Source organism: Sinohyriopsis cumingii, chromosome 4, assembly GCF_028554795.1.
Source record: "Sinohyriopsis cumingii isolate HCF-2022 chromosome 4, ASM2855479v2, whole genome shotgun sequence".
Taxonomy (NCBI): domain Eukaryota; kingdom Metazoa; phylum Mollusca; class Bivalvia; order Unionida; family Unionidae; genus Sinohyriopsis; species Sinohyriopsis cumingii.
Genome location: NC_142964.1, coordinates 94,146,996 through 94,167,904, shown reverse-complemented (window position 1 = coordinate 94,167,904; position 20,909 = coordinate 94,146,996). Strand labels below are relative to the sequence as shown.

The 20,909-nt window shown below is 36.1% G+C and overlaps 2 protein-coding genes across 2 annotated transcripts in view; both read left to right on the top strand.

Annotated features, from left to right (window-relative positions):
- The window catches only part of LOC149801694 (uncharacterized), a 34,518-nt gene extending 21,657 nt beyond the window's left edge, over nt 1-12,861 (top strand). The window contains exons 5-6 of the mRNA XM_089956836.1: nt 3,485-5,327; nt 12,806-12,861. Of these exons, the coding sequence (XP_089812962.1) occupies nt 3,485-5,327; nt 12,806-12,861 (1,899 nt within the window). The remainder of the gene's footprint in view (nt 1-3,484; nt 5,328-12,805) is intronic.
- A 2,474-nt stretch (nt 12,862-15,335) lies between these two features.
- Nucleotides 15,336-20,909, top strand: part of LOC149801693 (uncharacterized) — a 102,330-nt gene continuing 96,756 nt past the window's right edge. Inside the window, 3 exon segments of the mRNA XM_089956835.1 lie at nt 15,336-15,435; nt 15,551-15,990; nt 16,217-16,492. Of these exon segments, the coding sequence (XP_089812961.1) occupies nt 15,336-15,435; nt 15,551-15,990; nt 16,217-16,492 (816 nt within the window).

Below are 20,909 nucleotides of genomic sequence, written 5' to 3'. Positions count from 1 at the left end.
GATTAAGTTTACAGCTGACATTGTGGAAGACGTTGTGCTGACATTGGAGAGACTATTGATAAAAATAGGAAATGTTGATTATGAAGCCTACAGTTTATAAGCTATGCTATTGATATAATATGCAGGGAAACTTTGAGTGAGATGCCAACACTTGGGCAATTTATTTGTAAGAGAGGACCAGCAAAATAAAATGCACTTACTCAACAGATGAGAAAATATTTAGTGGATTTTGAGAAATTATGTCAAATTAAGAAAGAAAGCAAGTTTGCTCCTGCCAGTAGTTGGATGATTTGCAGTCTTACAAACAAATACATATATTTAAAACATTCACATATGTTAGTAAATAACTAAAACATGAAATTTGTTTGTTTGTTTTATTTTAATCTGAATTTTTTCCAAAAGTTGTATCTTGCACAATATTCCATTTGGCCACCGCATTGGCATATCTGACACTGGTCAAACATGTGATTAAAGAATCATAAATATAATTAAGATTGTAAATATTCACCATTACTTTGTGACAGATACAATCGTTTAATATAGAAAAAAAATTTTATAACTATTTTGTCATGAATAATGAAACCACACTGTTAATATCATTAAAGTTGTAACAAGATATATATATATATATATATATATATATATATATATATAGATAGAGACGCACCTTTGAATGAAATTTAGAATTTTTGGTTAAGATTTCACTTTTAAACTTAATAAATATTAAATTGCTTCACAGGAGGCTGTGTGTGCTTATACTCTGACCCAGCATTCATTGTGCATAAGTTTTTCACCCATCCACATTTGCTATTTTCAATTTCTTCTATAAAAAAAACCCTGCAGCTGATGTTTTCCTGAGGTTCATGCAGTTTCTTTCCAGTTCCACAGTTTCCCCACACAGCTTTTTAGCTTCAATATACTTTTCAGTGAAGTTGCCAATACATCTTGGTTTATCTGACTTTTTAAAGGTTCTTTTCAAACAATAAATTTACCATTAGGTAATAAGCAATGGTAATAAGATCAAGAATGCTTTTACACATTTAAAAAAAAAGTAGACCTCTCTGGTGGCCTAGTGGTTAGAGCATCCGCCTCAGATGCGGGAGGTTGTGTCATGGGTTCGATCCTTGGCCAAGTCATACCAAAGACTTAAAAAATGGTACTAACAGCTGCTTCGCTTGGCACTCAGCATTAAGAGGTTAGTGTTAGGACTGGTCGGCCTGGTGTCAGGATAATGTGACGGGGTACAATATCATGCTACATGTTTGCGGCATGATGCCCCAGTGCTAGACATCACTATAAACTGTCACACTGCAGACATCATAGTGATATGACTGAAAATTGTTAAAGCTATGTTAAAAATCCAAATCACACACACACACACTAAAAAATGTATAGTGTTCCTTTGTTTTAACCAGTTTAACCATAAATTGGTTTTTCTACTAGCAGGCTATTAGTAGACTAGTTGCAAATCTGCTATGCCTTAAGATTTGACCACAAGTTTTACTGAAATGACCCTTAAGTTACAGACTTAATGGAATAATGGAAAAAATTGCAAAATTGTTGCAGTCAGATCCAGATGCTGGCTTGTCTGTGTTTGATCCACATCCAGATTTCATATTAGATTCAGTAGAATTAGTCAGGGTACCAGGCTGACTTTACTGAAGTACTTCATATGCTTTAAACTGCCCATATTTTTCATGCAAAATGCCTGCATGGTTAAGCTGTTGCTTATAGCACTTTGTAGAAATGGTGTCCAAAAAACAAAACCACCTTGAAAATGAAAAGGGACATTAAGCCTAAATTTAAACAGTCGTCACTGAAGTATACAATGGAATATTCAGATTCTTGGAGAGAAAAAATAAACAGGAGAGGCAACAGTTATGTTTATTGGTGTTGAGTTGATTTGATAATGTCTCATTGTGAGAGAGATGATTGCCATCACTACGGCTTCTGAAACCGTATTCAAGGTAATTAAAGTGTAAGGATACTTTACAGACCTTTTAGTTGAACATTATCTTTGCCTTCTCTGCATCAGTCTCTGATAAAATTTCTGAACTTTTAAAATGCATGTCTTCAAAGTCCACAATAGCAGTACATGATACATTGTTACTCCTTAATCAAAATTGGTTTAACTTAAGGAATCATACTGACTGCCATACTGAGAGGGTCTTGTTGTGGCTTCAGTTTTCCTTATGTTTAGTGGGGATTCCCACAATCTTACATCCAACAGAAAGCACTGCCCCTTATTGTCCATCTTCTTTAAACTTTGGTTTTTCAACAGATATTCTTCTCCTTAATGCCACCCTATGAATTGAAGAGAACAAGGCCATTTATGATGCATCCATCACTACAGTTGATAAAATGCACTGTCTTGTATATCTAACACATACCCTTGGTCCAGCCTCAGGAGTAGGAGACCTGCCCATGGCTCACAAATTGGAAATCAGCAAGATCACTATTATGACTCGATGGTATTAAACTAGAAAGAAACTAAACCAGCAAGTTTTGTGAAACTCAGCAAATTTTCTAAGTTATGAAATGAAAATTTAAGAGGAACTTATAGTATTATGAATTAAATCCAAAATAATCCTGAAAGTTCCACACAAGTCCAAAAAGAACAAGTGTTTGAATGAATTCCAGGTCCTTGAATGTGCTGATGTGCAATCAGTCTTGATGTATCACAATGTCATTATCCAGAACTCCTTTGAATAAAGTCACAATAAAAATAATCCCAGAATAATATAGTGCAGAGTTAATAAGCACTTTGTAATTCCAATGAATAACCCAAACAAATTTTTCCTCTCAAAATTATATTTCAACACATCTGCTAACTGATATTAAAAGAGGAACACAGGAAATAAGAATGGATTAATTGATCAAGTCTTGTCCTTGCGGCTACATTGCAATATTTTCCTACTTGATCCATGTTGTGATACTTCCTATGTGACCTATGTCACAATACCCCACATCACAACAGAATCCACCTGACTAAACCATCTAATGGGAAATCACCCTAAACTTGTACACAGGCTCATTATTATGATTAATTTTAAAGCGTGTAAACACCTATTTGTAGCTCTACTGCATTATACAGTGTTGCACCAGAAATGAAAGGCATAATATAACTATACATAAAAACGCTTAAGTGAGCATTAGGAGACAAGTACACATTTAAAGGTTGCAAACACTGATCAGTGGGTCAGCACATAAACTAGGGGCATAGCTTAAAGTGTAGGGATATGGTCTATTTTTTCAGATGAAGGTTTCTTCAGGAGGTTTCTCTTTTTTCCAAACTGAGAAGGTAACCTCATATCAACCATTTTGGATAATGATACCCTATGTTAAATTTTTTTACAATTTATTGTTTAAATTATGTACAGTAGATGAATTAAAAAAAATAATCTTGCTCATTCACCATAAGAAATAGAGTCACCTGTGAGTAATGTTGTAAATTGTTTTAAATTTGCACTTTTTTATTTTATAGGTATTGGCTCGTGCTCTTTTCACACCAGATCAGAAGTATACAGACTCTGAGGACCTAGTCCAAACATTAGACAGGACACTTGAAGAAGAGGACTTGCATGAAGATGTGACTGTAAAAGTTGAAGATGAAGAACAAATTTTTTGTATGGAAACTGAGGAGCTTTACAGCATTGATAAAGAATATGGGTTTGTTGATAGGGAAAGAAAGGTGTTTGATCGTGAACTGGGAAAAGAAAATGAGGATGAGGTAGTTTTGGGTACTGAAAAGTCCAGTTTTGTCAAGAAATTGGATTTGAGAAAGGATGACTATAAGGGATTTTTTTTTACAAGAGACCAAGTAAAAGCACAGTCAGTGGTGAAAAAACATGATCTTGGAGATGAGAGTAAACAAGAATGGGGGAAAAAAGATGATACTGATATTTCTGCTTCTCATGTCCAGACAGAAGGGAGAATAGATGCTCCTGTAATTACTGAGCAGGAAGAATATAGTATGCCATTATTTTCTCAAGATATGCCTTCTCCAACACTAGGCAGATCTAAAACTCTCAGATCAAAAACAAATTTTGAACCATGTGCTCCCCAGGTTGAAATGGAGACAAGAAGTGTTGAGGTTGTTCAAGATTCCTCAATTATTGAGACACTTTCTGAATTTTTTGATACCCCATCCTGTATTATCAAACAAAGGAGGATGGCTCCATCAAGAGGCAAGAAGAGAAAATCTGAAGAAGCAGAAAATCTTGATCCATTCACAGCTGAGCAGGAAAATGTAAGTTGCAACAATATTAAAGAAAAGACAGGCATGCCCCACTCCATCTTGTCAAGTAGAAAGAAACAAAATGGAGCATCAAAAACCAAAAGGGTGAGATTTTCTGATAACTGCACAGCAAGTGATAAAACTAAAGAAAAGATTGGTGATGTATACTCTAGCTTTCTTGAACCTGGGCTTAGTCATTATACAGATGAGTTTAGGTTGAGGTATTCTCTTAGTGAAACTCAACCTTTCAATTCATACCTGAAAGCAAATCAGACCAGTGTAGAAAAGGACAATTTTGGTGATGTGCATAGTGACAGAGGTACACCAAATGTGATGAAAGGACAATCAAAAGGTGACTTGGGAGATGCCTCAGATTCATTTTGTCTGATCTTAGGATCAAGTGAAGCAACAAGCGATGGTAAAGGTCATATGTCAGCAAAATGTGTTCCAGGAAACAGGTCTGAAGAAGGACTACAGTCTAAAAGACCCAAAATAAATTGTAACTTTTCAGAGGAAATCTTTTCACAAATATCTCCAGCAGTTTTAGATGAGATGTGTAGTATTGCTCACTTACCACATTCAAGCCCAGACTTGGTACACGACCCTGATGCTAGTCCAAGTAAGTCAACATGCTCATTATTAAGTTCAAAAGTTGAAAAGAAAATACAATCCATTCCAAGTAACAGTTACAGGTCTGTCCCAAATCAGTCAAATGAAACAGACATTAATATTGTTAGCAATCCAAGCTTTTCAAACTTGGATAAAGCAGCAGAGAAAAATACCAGTATTTCACCAGGACTAAAGAGTTCCCTTCCACACCGGTGGCATAGACTCTCAAGATCAAAAGTTAGGCAGTTTTTGTATCCCACTGCCAGTCAGATAGATGCCTCATGCCCAAGGAAGGTGGATGTATTTAATAATGGAAAGGCCATTTTAACTAGACCATCCTGTAATGGCCCAGGAAATAAGGATACAGAGAGCAAGAGAATTTTTATTAAAACTGATGACCAGAAGGAGGTTAAAAAGGAGACACCTGCTCAGTCAGTAAAACCAGTAAAGCACGATGGTGTAGCCGAGTCACAGTCAAATGGTAGGTTGCACATACTGTGCTATTTTTGTTGGCTCCTTTAATTTGAACCCACCTGGTGGAAATTGCAATCACTTTTATTTTATTTTGGCTGTTCAGTGGTGGTGATGTATGAATGGTGTATGAATCTTTTCTATCTCTCTTTTTTTCTCTTTTTTCTGTATAATTTTAATTTTCTTCTATTGTGGCACAGCTAAATTGTCCTCCTGCCCATCCAGGTAGCTTATAATGGAACTGCCCTTCCTTCCAGGTAGCTTAAAATGGAACTGCCCTTCTGTAAATTATCACATGCAGCTAGCATAACATTTTCTCAAATTCAGGTGAAACAAAATTCCTGAATTTTTTAAAGTGTTTTTTAAATGGCGTAGAACATATGATACACGTTCTACCCATCTGTAATCAGTCAAAATTTGAACTTACAAATTTAATGACAAGTAATAATTATTTACACAATTATCTAAGAATGTTGAACATATTCAGTAGGGTTAGTGTTTTACACAATGCTGCTTTATGCAAAGCTGGTATCATCTGGTTGGTAGATAACATTTCTTATTTCAAAAAATGCAGGTTCATTAACTGAATAAGAAATTGAGCACAACTGACCATGAGTTTAATGATAAAGAATCATGACTTGAAGTTGAAGATCAAAACAACACACAGTTGAGCATGCTTTAATTTAAATGAAGTTGGAGTTGGACAAAACAGGATAAGATTATTTTGAAGTGAGCATGATAAATATTGTTCAGTGGGTTATTATATGCCTGCCATAAGGAAGAGTGTATCATGGTACGATGTCTGATCATTCAAATGTATGGTTGCCAATTGTCTGTTACAAATTTCATTTCTGTACAATAACACAGGTTATCTACCATCTGCAGTTACCAAACTTTGTGGATGACTTGCACATAGAGCATGGAAAAAGCCTATATATTTAGGGGTCAAGGTAACTAATGAATGAAAAATAAAAAAGGTTTCTGCACAGTACCTCTAGCTCTCCACCACCACCAGTCATCACACTTTGTGGAGACTTGCACATGGAATAAAGAAGAGATCAGCATTAAAAAATTATGATCACTATGATTGAAATAAAAAAAAATGGTTTCCACATAATGACATTAACTCTATATCACATACCTGGATCATACTTTGTGGATTGCTTGTACTTGAAGAAAAGAAGCCTTTTGATTTTGGGGTCAACAGGTCAAAGATTGAGGTCACTATGACATATTGAAGAAAACTGGTTTCAGCTGTTATCAACTGTCCACCTTGACCAGGGTTTGTGGATGACTTATGAACTGGGTTGGAAAGAAACTGCTAATTTTGGGGACAAACAGTCAGAAGTCATGGTCAAATAAAAGAGACAAAATGTTTTTTTCATAATATTTTTAATTCTTAACCAAAATTGGTGGTGGGCTTGCTTTTAAGGTATGGAAGAGGCCTATTGATTTTTGGTTCAAAAGGTTAATAGTCCCGGTCATTGTGGCACCAAAAGGTCAAAGGTTGAAGTCATTGTGGCTCTAAGACAAATTGGTTTTACAGAATAACTGTTATTCTTGAACAGACTTTGTGAATGGCTTGCACTTATGGTGACAAAGAAACCATTAGGCTTTGGAGTCTGAAGGTGAATGGCCATGGTCTTGTTATGTCTAATAAGCAAATGTTGGTTTCTGCATAATCAGTTGTAGTTCCAGATTTCATACTGTTACCAAAGGTTGAGGTCAGTGAGACCTTCTGGTCAATAATCTCCTGAGTCAACCAGACCGTACTAGTACTAACATAAAGGAATATTAAACATGGACTGGGCATGAAATGTACCATTCATATTCAGACATGATTTTTCTCCATTTTAAAGCGAAATTCCGTTTTTATTCTGACCTGAATCAGATTTTTCTTGATATCTTTCGTTTTTTTTATATCATCTCTGATCCAGTTTTTAAAAAATGGTTTGTCTGCTTCCATTCCACAATGACACTTGTAAATTATTTGTTCCATATATTATTTAACATGTGACTCTTGTAAAGAATATTCTGATTGGTTAAAGGTTTAAATTCATCCAGTGAATCTTGATGGCAATGGAAAGAAGAAGCATGCTTGCAAAACATGGCATCTCAAGTTGTTGAGAGAGACCATGACACGAAAAGTTTAGTGAAAGTTTAAAAAATGTATAGAAATGGGAATGGCTGGAGTGAAAAGTTGACAGAAATATAGTTGGTCAGTTTTTAAGAAAACAACGTTAGAGGTCTGGCAGTTTGTGACCTTTGCAGTAAAGATCTGTACTACGGTAAATGCAGTTGGAAGAGTTTGGAACAGCACCTACAAAAGAAGCTGCATATGGAAACATTGAATCTCAGAAGGCATCTATAAATAAAGTGCAGTTAATTACTATAAGAAGAAAGATTTCTTGCATGAGAGAATAGATGTAGCCCTCTGTCAGAATATGCGCACTGCATGTCGCCAATACAAGCACCAGCTTGAAAGGAAAAAGTCTCTCACTGAGAAGGAAAAGAAACAATTGCACATTGAGCCAAAAAAGTCATTGGTGACAAAAAGGAAGGCTAAAGAAATCTTTGCCAAAGTTGCAAAAAGAGCTTGACTGGCATATCAACAGGTTGTGTCCATTGGACAAAAAGACAAGTGAATGTATGTGATTATTAGTTTATAGTTGATGTACTTGGGTATTTATTTTACAGATTTGTTATGAAAAGAGAAGTATAATATATTTGCAGCAAAAATTGAGAAATTATTGTGACTTAATTATGTTGTGAACACTGACATGGACATGAAATAACTTCAGCATCAATAGTATTAGAGAACAAATTCATGTGACTATAAATATTGTGAAATTGTTGAAGTAAAGTTGAACATTTTTGGTAAGTTTATTAGTTTTTCAAACGATTAATTTGGTTTATTTTATGATCATAAGTTGCACCAGGAACAATTTTTTTATGAGCTGCCCCTTGAGACCCTGTTGGGGGAGGATCCCCAAACACCCATTAAAGAATTTTCAGCTTTTTTTTTTATGGAAGACCAAAATCATGTCTGCATATTCCTTGTTTTTGTGGTGCCAGAATTTCACACTTGGAGCTTACGACAGTTTTGCATTGTTTTTATTTTAATTCATGCTGCTTTCCTATGTACATTATTTTTTTATTGTCAGCTTTTTTGAAGTTTGTACAGATTTTGTATTTTGTTACTTGATATTATGAAAGTTGCAAATATACCTTAGTTTCTTCTGGAGCGGAAGGTGCACTTTCTATGGATGTAACTGCTGGGATGCAGGGAGGGTGTATGTGTGTTATGATTGGGTAAGTATGTTTCTTACCCAATCATAATACTTTAGGAGAACTATCTCTGCCTTGCAAATCCAGCCCTCCCATATCTACTTTTACCTAAAGGGAGCTAAAAGTTGTCTGCCAGCCTATGTGGTGGTCAGGCAGTGATCTTCCCTTATGTATAAGACTTGATGCAAAGCCTAAAAATACCTCAGTTACTACTTCTGCTTGTGTCAAGAAGCATGCTCTCATAATAAGAGACCTTGCAAAAGCTAGAAGCTATGTGGAAGATATACCACTACAAGTTGGAGGAGTTTTTTACTTCTGAGGAAAGTATTCTCCATCTGTATTTCCAACTTTTTCTCTTTCTATCACAAAATGTTCTGCCTTTACAAGTTGCTAACACATTGTCTTCATCACACATTTAGGTACTTGTACTAGGAGCCTAAGTGACTTCACTTTCAGTTTGGGCTGTACTTATTTTATAGATGCAAGTCTCAATAGTGCTCATATAATTCCATTATATGTGTAATTCCATAACGAATGGGTAAATATTGGCGAGTTTCTATCCAAGGCATTTAGAGTGTCCGAGCGCCAACTTTAATGTATTTATTTGTACAGGCGGTCTCTGGGCCTTTTTCCCTACAAGTGTTGCCTCATAATGGATATTGTTGCACCTACTGTGTACACCTCTATAATGGTGCCTCAGTTTCCTTTTACGCGAAGGTTTTTGTGTGTACATTACTGTATTTCTTCCACTCTGGTCAGACAAGTACAGGTCAGCACTGTATACATGGTTTATTCATGGCTGTGTATGCATGTTTCTGTAGGTGAGACTTGAATTATGTTTATCTGCATAAGCTTTAAATCATATTTATCAAGCACCTTGTCACTCATTTCTAGCCTATGTGACTTCACAAGTTAGGTATGTTCAGGCAACATTAATTATATGTGTGCATGTCTTTATGTTTGTAAGAAACTCCTTATACATGTATAGTTTCATTATTTCTGGTATATACAGGTGGGTTTCATTTACTATGGTATTTTTAGCCTAAGAACACCATGCTTCAATGATTCTACCTTTGCAGGCCGTCCTTGACCTTCCCTACAGGTAGCATTTTAATTTAGATTGTCTATCACTTTCAGACAGGTAACCGTCATTTGGTTTAGCACTGTACCCACACAGTATTCAGACATCACATGTGCAGGCTTATAGGTTTAAAAACAGGTGATATTGTCATTCTATTTTACCTGTATGCTTCCTTGCTTTATTAGGCTGTTATCAATTTCTGGGTCATGCTTTTAATGATTTAGCTCTGCACAGACATTGCATTCTAAAGACAGGTGCAGGGCTGCATTTTTATATGTTTTGCTCTATTTTGTCTTACAAATTAGAGCTATGGGGCAAAGCGCAAACAACACACAACTCCAGATGAAGACCTCACCAGTCTGCATGCTGACTTTTCTCGTGTGAAACTTTATGGGGACAAGGGAGATAATTCAACTTATCCTTAAGCCACTAAGTGTCAGACATTGACATGATATGGAACAGTTCCATCACCACATCACCACCACAAGGCTCAGCATTTTAGAATTGTACCTTGCCTCCTTGTGGTTTGATTTGATTCCTCTTGAACAGTGAGGGACAGCGCTAACAAACAGCCAGAGTTCTCTCTCATTCAACAGATATACAGACAGGTTACATGGATCTTCTAACATTCTGTTTAACGTCCTGATGGATGATGTCTGCAAACAAGCCAAGGAAACATATTTCCCTCTCTCCCACAACCACAGTGTCAATATAGGGATAATATGGGAAAGCAATAAATGGATCCAAGGGCCAGTCATAAGACATGATCCTCTGAAAGCTGTCCTATCAAAGTTCCTTCTGTTGAAAGTAATTTTGCTTAGCAAGGGAGTTCTCATTTTGTCCAACAATTCTACAGTAGTGACTTATCTCAAAAGACAAGGAGGAACTGAATTCTATAATGATGATTAAACTCTGACAACGAGGAGGACCCCAGTCCCCAGACCTTGGTGTCATGGTTTGGAACTTTTTGTCATGGTTTGGGACTTTTTGAAGTTTTGTTGTCCTCAACAAAGTCACATACATGTTCGCCATTTCCCAGGACACCTCAGCATATTGGCCTACTCTTTGTCATGGAACATTCAACTAGTACAGAAGGAATGGTCTCTCCATCCCTTTGTTATCACTCAGATCTGTATCTGATGGAATGATCAACCATTGATGTTCCAGTTTGAGACAAGGTGGAGTGACAAACTCCCGTCATTTATTTCTCTGGTCCTGGACCCAACAACTTTGGCAGTTGACACCCTATCGTTGGTTTGGACTAACGTGAATGCATACACCTGCCATCCAAAACCTCTGATTCCAGAAGTGACACAGAAAGCAAGGGAATCAACCTGTGGCCTCATCCTCATTGCACAACCCTGATGGGAGGAGTTGTGGCTCAACGACCTCATCAATCTTGCATTGGAAACCCAGTGGAAAATCTATGTTTTCCTTCATCTACTCAAACAACCAATGGCAATTGTTTCATCCTTGTCTGGAGCCCCTGAACCTGCACATCTGGATTATCTCAAACAGGTCTTCAGGCTTAAACAATTTTTGCAACTAGTCTTGGAGAGAATTGCTCAGGCATGACAGCCCTCCACTATGAAAGCATATCAAGTCAAATGGCACATTTTCACCCAATGGTGTGCAAATGAACATATCTTGCATCTCCAGGCATCAATACCATAGATAGCTAATTTCCTCCTCTTAAAGAGAGCAAGTTAACACTGAGTACGATCAAAGGTTGATGCTTCACGATCACCGACACCTTCTCATCATCATGGGAGCGAAGATATTGGACACACCGTATCCAACCTTCTCACCAACTTTGTGCATACACTGCCAAAAATGTTAACCCTATGCCCAAAGTGGAAACTATCTTGGGTATTAACCTGGCTGGATAAGACACCTTTTGAAGTGATTTTGAGGGCATCTCTGGTGCTCCTTTTCCTACAAGACCTGCTTCCTCATGGTGTTAGCAACTGCAGGCAGAATTCGCAAAATACCTATCAGCAGACAGGAATTGCATGCAAGTTCCGACAAGAAGTTGCAGTCTTATTCATGACGGCATCCACTGTCATTGCCGAGAACCATCTCCCTTCCAATGGTAACTAAGCTTTTGTCATGGACCCTCTGTCTTATCTGGACACATCAACCAAAGGCCACTTACAAGACCCAGTCCAGGCTTTCAGGTGATACTTTAATATGAACAGAGCTGTTGTGTCGAGGGAGATCATGCTGCTTTCTACTTCTCATAAAATACAGGAGGATCTATCAAAACAGACTATCACATTCTAGTGGAAGGGGATTATTTGCTCAGCATATAGGGGAGTCAGCTCAATGAACTTATTATGCACTTCAGCTCACGAAGTTCAGGCAGTTGCCACCGACCTAGCGTCAGTCTGGAACTTTTCTCCTCATGGAGATCACTCTGCCTGACCGCCACATAGGCTGGCAGACAAATTTTTAGCTCCCATTAGCTAGAAGTAGTATCTGAGAGGGCTGGATTTGCGAGGTAGTAGTAGTTCTCTTAAGGTATTATGATTGTGTAAGTATTCTCGAAGAAACATTTTACTAGGAAAAGTTGGCTTCAGTGTCCGTATGTCTGGCATCAAATTTTGGTTAAAGCTTTCAGAGGGCAGTATCTAATGTTTTTATCAGGATATCATCATTTTGAGCATCCACCTTCATGTGGGAGGTTGTGGGTTCGAACCCTGGCCAAATCATACCTGAGATTTACAAAACTGGTACTGGCAGGTGGGACTCACTTTAAGAACATAATCATGACATATGGAGCTGTTCTCTAGAGATTTATGGTACTTCGCATGCAATGCAACTTAAGAAATATCAGCTTGGCACCAGTGTGATATCATACTCCTTTAGATTTGAACCATTCATCTCAATTAAATTCATTCTTGATGGTGAATTGACAAACAAGAACAGATTGATGAATTTATATAAAACTTTTTTTTCTTCAGGCAAGAGCTGAAGCACAGACTTGTCATTCTGAAATCCGACACTAAACATCTAGACCAAGTGGCCTCATTTACAAGCACTGTAAATTACCTGTATACTAACATGGTAGCAAATTGGTCCTGAATTGTCTATGTATACACAACTTACATTCTTTTCAGATTTGTCTTGCACATGCAGAAGATTGGAGTGGTTGAAAGTTGAGAGATCAGTGTAACAAGGGTTGTTAAGTTATTCGTTGCTAGGGCTATAATCACATTGTCACATGTGATACAAAAAAGATGAGGATTTTTGTGAATATAGCAAAAATAAGACTTGGAAAAACAATTTACTACATGTATATAGTGGTAATTAAGCATCTGAAGACATTATATACAATTGGCACGTGAACATGAGAACTTAAGAGAAACCAGACTATCTAGGATGATGGAGAAAATGGTAGCTAGGAACAATGTTAATATCTTGTTGATTCTGCGACTATGAAAAAGCTGATGATTATTTGTGTTTGTTATCTCAGTAATTAGGAATTCATCATCTCACAGGAGATTTTACATTTTAGAAAAGAAAATTAAATAGTTAATGTAAACTGTTTTCTTTGTATACTTGAAGTGATGTTATTTTCTTTACTTGCCTTCAGGATTTTCCACATGTTCAGAATCAACTGATGCCTTGTGTGTGCTGTATAAACCAGAACCTTCTGTCATTGCTGTTCATCAGGTAGAGTTGTTAAATAACAGGGCTGAGCAATATTTTCTTGATTAGACATAGAGTTTTTCACTTGCATGGATTTATTTCACAGAAAATGCACAGCTATTATTTAGTGACATACTTTGTTTTTGCACAATATATCTAGGCTTTAGTTTTTACAAAACAAATTTTTAAAAATGTTTCAGAAATATTTTGTTCATTTATAGTTAGCCTGGCCAAAGGCTAAGCAAGCTTATGATATGGCTCTGCCTCCATCCATCTTCTTTCCATCAACACTTGCTTGTGAACACTAATGGTTTCATTAATGAGGTTTTTCTTCTTGAATATAATTGGCCAAGCTTTTCTTGTTGTTTTTATAGAATTTAACACCATTTTTCAGCACAAGATAGGCTATACAATACATGGTGGCCAGTATAAATGGTGGAGAAAGAACCTCGGAAAACCCCTGGAAAGAACCACCTACCCACAAGAAGCTCCTGGCAGGCTTTCCTGTCAGACTAGTAACTTTTATAATGTTAATAGCCCGATAGGCTAGTAAGTTTTTGGTTATCAACAGTCAGTGTTTGTTTATGCCATTCCCTAAGAAAGACTTGATTTCATCAGATGTTCTGTAGAATCAAAGCAGTGGCCATTGTAAACAGTCATAAAATATTAACATGATAAGATGAAGTCAATTTCTGCCTCGGAAAAGTGCGCTTCTATAACAAGAAGCCATCTGATTTTGTGCATTTGCTTAACAGGGCCAATTATGGTCCCGTCATTAACAATAGAAGTTTGGTAATTGATCCTAATTAATCTGATAACGGATTAAATGAAAAATGACGTGGTATCACACTTTATTTACTCAACCACAGTAACAAACTACAAAGCAGTATACCACACAATAGAACATGGCAAAAGCTATTCAAACAAATTAGTTTGCATGTTTGTTTGTTTAAAGTTTATATTTTATTTGCTTGCTAGCCAAACACTCCAACAGTCACAAACGGGAAACTGCATATTTTACATTTGCATCGAAATAATTATAAGAATTAGATCAGTTTATTACAATTACGTTATTGACACATCCTTTCCATACAACTACTTTTTCTATGACGATAAGAACAGTTTTATATTTTTTTCCCTTACAAGAATGAACAAATAATTGAATACACATGCAGATATCCAAGCAGAATGCCGTACATTTGTTGGGAAATAAAATCACCGAGCATGGGCATCTAAGATTTGAAAATTTCCTGCCTTATTATTAATTTCAGCAATAACTGCTCCAGTGGCCTAGTGGTTAGAGCATCTGCCTCGGATGTGGGAGATGTCGTAGGTTTGATCCCCAGCCAAGTCATACCAAAGACTTTTAAAAATTGCACTAACAGCTGCCTTGCTTGGCGCTCCGCATTAAGAGGTTAGTGTTAGGACTGGTCAGCCTGGTGTCAGGATAATGTTACTGGGTGGGACATCATACTACATGTCTGCAGCATGATGTCCCAGTGCTAGACATCACTAGAAACTGCCACACTGCAGACATCGTAGCAATATGACTGAAAAATTGTTAAAGCTTCATTAAAAATCTAAATCACACACACACACAATTTCAGCAATACATTGAGGTCTGATTAATTAGGAACAATTACCAAACTTACACTATTAATGATGAGACCATAATTGGAGCTGTTAAATGCAACACGCCAAATTATATGGCTTCGTTTGATGGGAACACACCTTTCCCAAGCTGAAATTTACATTGTCTTCTGAGGATAATATTTTATAACAGTGTTTACAATACCACTGCTTTGATCATGCAGAACATCCACTGAAGTAAAGTCTTTATTAGGGAGAGGGGGACAAAAGCATGTGTTTTGAAACATATTACTTGCTCTGACTTTCTTATTCCATTCCTTTTCTTACTTTAAATAATTCACATCAGCTATACTGTAACATCTTGTATTTCAAAACGAGGCACAATTCCCTCCTTATAAGACAGGCAAAATGTGGCATTTTATTGAAGGTGTTCAGCCACCAGAAAAAAAGCAAAAGTTGAATGAAAATGATATAAAAAAGAGGAATAATTCTTATAATAGGGAAAAGCGTAATTGAACGTTTCAGAAGACACAGACAAAAAACAGGCAATGGCTGAATTATGATGAAGAAAAGATTTGTTATGCCGTGTAACTGGTGTATGGAATTGGCAAAAACAAATACAGAGAAAACATCTAGTTTTGTTGTGGGTCGTTCGAACTTTAAAATTGAATCGGTAAATATACATGAAAGCTGTGGGCAACACAAAAAGAGTTCAGAGAGAAAAGCAGCTATGCAGATACCACCAGTAGAATCGACTGGTGGTAAGATCTTGGAAAGTTTAAATCGGAATGTGTTTAAGCGGCTTGTTAATTTGTTTAGAAATGCACATGCTATAGTATAAAACAGAAGACCCTTCAATGATTTTGAATGGATGTGTCAGCTGGATGAGATGAAAGGAGTTGATGTTGGAGAGACTTACAGGAATGACAAACAGGTTGTTACATTTACTCACTACATGGCTGAAAGCGAAAGGCAGAAATTTGTCAAAGGTGTGAATGAAGCAAGGTTTCTTGCAGTAGCGTGCCATGGTTGTACTGACAGTTCAGTTCAGGAGGAGGGAATTGTATATATAAGAATTTGCAAAGGAGGAGAGATTAATCATCATTACTAGCAATTGATAGTGTGGAGAAGGCATATGCTGAAGGGATCCTGAAGGTGATCACCACTCCTCTGGAATCACTAAGTGGCAGAATAAGATTGCTGCATTTGGTAGTGATGGAGCAAGTGTAATGATGGGCAAAAATGCTTGAGTTTTATCTAAACTGAAAAACATCCAACCAGCTTTACAGGGTATTCACTGCTTTGCATACCAGCTTGAGCTGGCATATAAAGATGTGACAAAAACCTCCTGTTACACAAAGATGAACACTCTTTTGATGAGACCATATTATTATTACCACAACAGTCCCCTCAATAGAAGTAATTTAAAGAGGTCATTTGCTGCTCTAGATGCATCACCAGTGATGCCAGGCAAGGTTGGAGGCACACGCTTGTTACCACACACTGAGATAGCTATTGACAGCTTCTGGATAGGATATACAGCCATCAAGAACCACCTTGAAGAGGTATTTATCTTTAATTTAAAATTTAAATACCCATTGAAAATATAAAATGCAGCTTTAAATGCACAGCTCTGTCACTCACATATAATGCAATTGAATTGTAATGTAACAACTTATCACATGAAAATACGTTCCATGTATAAGATTAATTGTACAAAGTTTAACTGTAAAAATTGCTTTCATTTTTTAACTTATATTATATAAAAAGGGTACGATCCTTATGGCCAGCATCACTAGACAGTTCAGGTAATCTCCAATTACTGTTTTCATCAGACAGTTGACATTTTGCCCATTTTCATATTTTATATATTGATTTATGTAGTTATTTAGTTGGGGTTCCATAACAAAAATGTGTAGATGTTGTCCAAATGCTATAGACATCATATTTCTTCAGCACTAAATTATTTTTCTTAAAATGCAACTTATTGGTTTAATAGACTTTGATGATGTTGGCAAGGCAATTTTGGTATAGCATTTCTGGCCAGTGCTTGTCAGTGCAGGTGTGGGTGCGGATTCAGTGGAATTGGAGTGGGACATATTAAAGAGTTTTGTCTTCAGCAAGTAGGTGTATATTCAAATATTTAAAAATAAATTAAAGAAACATCACTGATGCCATATTTATTAAAAATTCTTTATTTAGCATATTGATTTCAGAAGGTAACCATTTAAAGAAATAAAGAAAGCTTTTAAAAACAATTCAATATAAACATTATTTAAGTATTGACATTACATTTTTCTTTATGTAAATTTATTCAGATAAATATTTTCTTAATATATTCTGTTATCTTACAGTTACAAAGACATCTATGCTTTGACTTGGCCCACAGTTGTAAAATCATGTGCTGCTGACTGCAAGAATATTCTGGCATTGATTGACCTTATCCTGACAATACCAGCCCACTCTGCTGAGCTGAGAGGGGTTTCTCAGAGATGAAAATGGTGAAGAGTGACTGGAGATTATGTTTGCGACCTACTCTTTATAATGTTTCATACAAATGATATTCCAACATATGATCCATCACCAGCAATACATTTGTGGAATGTTTCAGGGAGACGGGTAAGGAGACCAGAACAAACCCCATATGGACCCAGACTGCAGATGGAGAATGAGAACGGACACCTGGATCCCTTTCTGGAATTGGATCCAGATTATTTTGAGAAACAAGAAATGTGAATTGACTAATTGATGATTTGAAGCAGGATTTATACAGTAGTCCTCCTCTTATAAGGCCACCCCTATTGCAGCAGGGAAGTGGCCTTATAATGAGGGTGGCCTTTCTAGAGGGGGATGACAAATGCGAATAGTAAATACATATGAAGGAAGTCACAAGTACATTTAATTCTAAAACATTTAATATTTTCATTAAAAAATCACATGCATGTTGTGAAATAAATGTAAAACAAACTGTTTCGTCATTTTCAAAAGAATGCTATGAATAACCATTGATATAGTTTTAAAACTGTCTTTACAATTATGTTACTGATCACATCATCTGTCACTTTGTTGGTAACAGTCTAAAAAACAAACCAGTCTCGTCACAATTAAAAATATCCTTGCTGTCATATCCCCTGCATATATTGTTTAGTCTTTTGTTCCAATCTTTGACAACTTCATTATTAACATCAGCTGATTCTCCACTAAGGACAGAACACTTAATATTGTGTCGCACTTGAAATCCGTTTCTTGCGGTAAAGTCATCATATCCCAATTCAACTGACTAAATTGTTGCTTTTTCTTGTCATTCAACTCAGGATACAAACATCTCCTGGCTCAAACAATCTTCCTTTCTCCGTCCATTTCACCTTCCTACTTCTGCAGAATTGTTTCCTTATCTTTCACAATATTGTTTATCTGAGTCTTTCAGACATTAGTTTTCTGCAAGGAGCCTCAACCCCCCCCCCCCCCACCTCTTGGGTAGTTGAATTACTTTCACTTTCTCTTCTAAACTGAGAATTTTTCTTTTCCTCGATGACATGTTGATCTTTTTGCAGTAAGTTATTCATGTTGCTAACTGCAATACTGATAAAACAATTTTTTATGCATCTAAACAAATTGCTGTGTTTTTAAAGGAAGTGATCTTGTCACATGATTCGTTAGTCGCAGTCTGGTACCCTATTGTTTTTATACATTTCTTTACACTAAGTGAGAGAAACCAAAACAGCTTTGATATGTACCATTAATATCAAGCAGATTTGACCATGTGGCCATTAGGATTTGTAATTTTGACAATTATTGTCAGTAGTAATAGCCACTAATTATCAAAGTGAACAAGGTCAACATCTTACTAAGGGAAGCCATAAAGGCTATCAAACCATTTTCCAGCTGACTTGTGTATTGTACACTGATGCTGCCACTTCTCAGCTGTTACTACTGTTCAGTAATTGTAATCTTAACAATTATCAGAGTGATTAAACCGGACATCTTATGATAACACAGCAGTAAGGCTAATTGGATTACATGTACTTACCCTTTTGTATGGATTAAAATTTGAGTCTGTCTCGGCTTTATGGAAGAAATGTGGCTTCTTGTGAGGTTCAAATGATATAATATTTAACCTTAGTGGTACATGTACTTTAGTCAACACTTCTTTCAGTAACAAAAACCTGACATCGGGAAACAGAAATCGGATTACTTAACACACGTTATGAATAAAATACTGGTTCTGGATACATATTAAAATAAAATGTGGCCGCTTGTGAGGGGAACATTTTATATTATTGCACTAATATGCTGGCCGCTGGTCGCGTTAGCTGGGTGGCCTTTCATGAGGGGTACTTTTGAACACAAAATCGTTGGTGCCAATGGATTCTGGCTGTAAGGAGCGGGTGGCCGCTGGTCAGGGGTGCCGTTCAAGACAGGGACTACTGTGCTTTTGCATTTCATATGATAATGCTATTTATGAAATAAAATTGTTGTTAATCTCAATACAACTGTGTGACATTGTTTGTGGACAGGACTAGTAAATATTTGGCAGGACTAGTAAATTTCTCAGTATGCTGGTCCTTCTGGTTACAAAGAAATTTGTGTTAAATTCGAGCCCTGCAGTTGCCTTGGGATCTCTGACAATTTCTGATGGGGATGCTGTTTGGTTAGAATTTGACTTTTGACGGTGAGAAGATGGTGTGTGTGTTAAATGGTTCAATACTTGTTTTATATTCATGTTGGAAACAGTTAACAATAAAATGTCTTTTCTAATGAACTTGTCTACTTTTAGGTATAGATCACCTTTGGTTTCCAGATAACCAGCATTTGAAAGATTGTTATAAGCATTACTCCACTTGGTTTTGAAACACAACACATTTGAACTTCTGAAAACAATGTGTATTACATGACAGCATTTTGCTTGTGAATGTGGATGTACAGGAGTATTATTATTATTTACAACAAAATAAGCTTTCCTTTTTCAAAAACATAATATTTTGTTCGTGAAACAGCAACCATCAACATCAAAATATTGTTTTATTAGTAAAATATTGATGACATGATTTATTTGAAAGTTCATGTAATAGTGAAAATATCTGCTTATCTTGAGCAAACCTCTTGAGTGCTGATTTGGAAATTTTAGGTTCACTACAAAGTTTGGAACTCACTTATCCGTAATGAACTGTATATGTGAAATGATGCTTTTCATGCATCGAGTACTCCTTTTGCTTGCTTCTCTTGCTAGCATTGATCACATTTGTGAATTAATAGGATAAACCACTAATTAATGTTATATACTTCAATTATGTGACCTATTTATAACAGTGTTTAACTAATCAGTTGAATTGAGTTGACCTGTTGTGACCGCTAGCTCATACACAGGTAGGACTTTGCATGCTTTTGAACCTATTTTTATTATTCCACTCCATTTATTTGTTATGATACAAAAGATGTATTTAACATGATAATGCAAATCAGATCTACTTTTAATTGTAACAATTCAACAAACACATTTACTAATTGGAGATCAAAACTCACTTAGCACTTAATTAGTTTTTCAGAAATATTTACAGACATAGATGTGATGGTAGATTTACATTTTTTATATAAAATACAAGAGAGCTTATGGCATTTATAATGATACACTGAATTCGATTATAAGATACGCCTGAATCACAAATTTCACTTTGCAAAATTATTTAATTGGTATTTATTTCTTAAAGTGCTGCCATTAGTAAGCATTACTGACGTTTTCATGGATCAAAGATTGTCGAATATTGTTATTTTAAGTGTACTGAGAATTTTTTTGTATAGAACACATAAAATATTCAAATTTCCAGGCACTAATAGTCCTTTTCAGTGATAAAATGAGTGATATATCAAGGTTTCATTTATTAGTTTTGATCTTGATTTTTGTCATGCTCATGAAATAGCTGTCAATTCTTGTGTATTTTCTAGAAAAAAATAGGTTTCACACCTGACACATTATTATAAACA